The 2,500-nt window shown below is 37.4% G+C and overlaps 1 protein-coding gene and 1 long non-coding RNA gene across 2 annotated transcripts in view; one reads left to right on the top strand and one right to left on the bottom strand.

The window, feature by feature from the left end:
- The window catches only part of LOC136841797 (uncharacterized), a 136,112-nt gene that overhangs the window by 8,563 nt on the left and 125,049 nt on the right, over window positions 1-2,500 (top strand). The gene's annotated exons all lie outside the window — the stretch shown is intronic.
- LOC136841790 (serine-rich adhesin for platelets-like) overlaps window positions 1,156-2,500 on the bottom strand; it is a 3,816-nt gene continuing 2,471 nt past the window's right edge. Inside the window, 2 exon segments of the mRNA XM_067109076.1 lie at window positions 1,156-1,505; window positions 1,823-2,386. Of these exon segments, the coding sequence (XP_066965177.1) occupies window positions 1,275-1,505; window positions 1,823-2,386 (795 nt within the window). The 3' untranslated portion in view covers window positions 1,156-1,274.

The raw sequence follows: 2,500 nt of genomic DNA, 5'->3' as shown, positions 1-2,500 counted from the left end.
TAATAAATCAGCAGTAACCTTTACCTGCTCGTTTCTTTGACACCTTACACAATAAAGGAAAACGAATGCAATGTTATGATGAGAGAGAGAATGAGAGAGAGAGAGAGAAGAGAGAGAGAGAGAGAGAGAGAGAGAGAGAGAGAGAGAGAGAGAGAGTTGCTGTTGTGTAAGCCTAGGCCTATATGTAGAGCCACTCATTTCATTATTTTTTTTTCATTTAGAGATTGAGCGATACTATACTTATATAGTATGTTTTAGCAATGGAAAGAGAGAGAGAGTTGCTGTTGTGTAAGCCTAGGCCTATATGTAGAGCTACTCATTTTATTATTTTTTTCTTTTAGAGAGTGAGCGATACTATATTTGTATAGTATGTTTTAGCAATGGAGAGAGAGAGAGAGAGAGAAACTATGGCAACGTCAAGAAACATCCAGTTACTTGTGTTTTCCCGCTACTCCGCACATCATAGAGAACGCTCTTGCGGATTTAAATAGATTTGGTCAACCTACCCTAGCTGTCACATCATTTACTGCCATTAATTCCAGCTGACTTTTAACACCGTGAAATATAAATATGAATGTGTAAAAATTAAATAAATTATCATTACCTTGTATGATGATGCAATAATAAGCCTGTTCATAACGGAAAACGAGTAAATATTGCCGTTCTGATAAACAGTACTACACCGAGATATCCTTACACTATCTTTTAGATCTCTATGAACGAAGTCATCTGAGAAATTCTGATTACTTTGGACATCCATGGTGGTTTTAAGTATCTGAACGTTTTTGTTTTGCAGATTTAATTTATATGATATAATTTGCATTGTATTTTCATATTCTAGAGTAAATTTACCGAGATTGTGTGTTTTCTGTAAGAAAAAAATTAAAATTCGATGAACGAAATCTAATGAAAACTGTATCCTCACTTTTCTTGCCGAGTGTACATCAGCAAGATGCACATAAGGTTTTTATTTTAACCCATATATCGAAACAGGACCACTATATACTCTACTGAATGGTCCATTTGTCATTACTCTATAACCTTAACGTTTAAGGGTAATATCTGGAATGAAATTCATGTAATTCTTCTGTATTTTATTAGGAAAATAGACAAAGTTTAATCAAAAATATATTTCCAGTATCATTGATCATATAAATACTTACGGATTTAAGCCAATAACATGAATTCTGAAAACAGAACAGTAACAATGTCTGGAGTCTTTGCGCAGCTGATCGTTAGTGATCAGTTGAAAAGGGTCGGAGAGTAAAGAGATCTTAGGAGTTCTTTGGTGCTGTAACGACCAGTACCCCATCCTTGGACAGAACAGAGGTGATGGCGTCCACTTTAATTGTACCCGGTAACTTCATGCGACGGCTGAAGCTCTTGCTAGAAGACCTCCCATTGTCATCCACAACTTCCTTTCGACCCTCCACCAAGAGCCCATTCTGCTCTAGAGCTTTCACTTGCAGGTCTCTGCCCACGAAGTCTGTGACATCGATTTTGACCTGTATGTTCAAAATATAGAGAAAAATGTGTAAAGTAAGTGAAGTGGATACTTTCCAAAAGGGATTATTCTTCATGGTGAAATTTCCGCCATAGCAGTGAAGCATTATCTTATAAGAGAGGAAGCTAAAGTTACTTAGATCATAAATGCAAAATTTAAAAAAATATAGCTTCCTGTCTAGATGTTTACGACTATACATGGTGTTGCAACCATAAATCTGCACTTCTAAGTTCCAAATGATTCGTTGAAGTGAGACTCAGGTGTTGGCAGAATGCGATTGTTAAGAGAAGAATGTGACATAAAATATGCGTAGCTCACCTTAACAGAATGGCCATCTTCCTCCATAGATACCGATCGCTCATCGTCCACTGAGTTGACGTCACACATATTTTCGAAGGAGTTCCTCCCCTCCAGTGACAATGTCATATCTTGTGCGTGATTGAAAACCCTGTTGGCAGCTTCTTCAAAATCCTGGTGAGCCTTTGCAAAGAAGTCATCGTGAAAACTCGACATCTCTTCAGAAAACTGGCTATGATTCAAGGACTGACTTGACGACATATGTGTGCTTGCATGGTTCGATAAATTTTGAGAAGTATTCAAGGAGGACATGAACTCCCTGTCTAGAGAGTGAGACGTCGTCGAAACTAGACGTTCTTGTTGTTTCTTTGGAATGGTAATTATCAGTACACCATCAGAAGACATCGATGATGAAACAGCTTCAGAGTTCACCAGTCCAGGAAAAACAAATTTCCTGCAGAAAGTTTTTGTGGACACAGACTCTCCCTCTTTCCTCTCTACTTTTCCTTCAACAACCAGCTCATTTTCATCAACGACTTTTATTTTCAGATCATCCTTGTTGAAATCCTGCACATCCATCACCACCTGAAAAGAGAAGTAGGCTTAGGGCATGTCACCTGTTTTTAACATTTGTTTACAATACAATGGTAAAAAAAATTGTTTCAGTTACCTAAAGCTTTCAAACAAAAGACTTAAGAG

The sequence above is a fragment of the Macrobrachium rosenbergii genome, chromosome 9 (genome assembly GCF_040412425.1).
Source record: "Macrobrachium rosenbergii isolate ZJJX-2024 chromosome 9, ASM4041242v1, whole genome shotgun sequence".
NCBI lineage: Eukaryota > Metazoa > Arthropoda > Malacostraca > Decapoda > Palaemonidae > Macrobrachium > Macrobrachium rosenbergii.
This window is presented reverse-complemented; position numbering and strand designations above follow the sequence as displayed.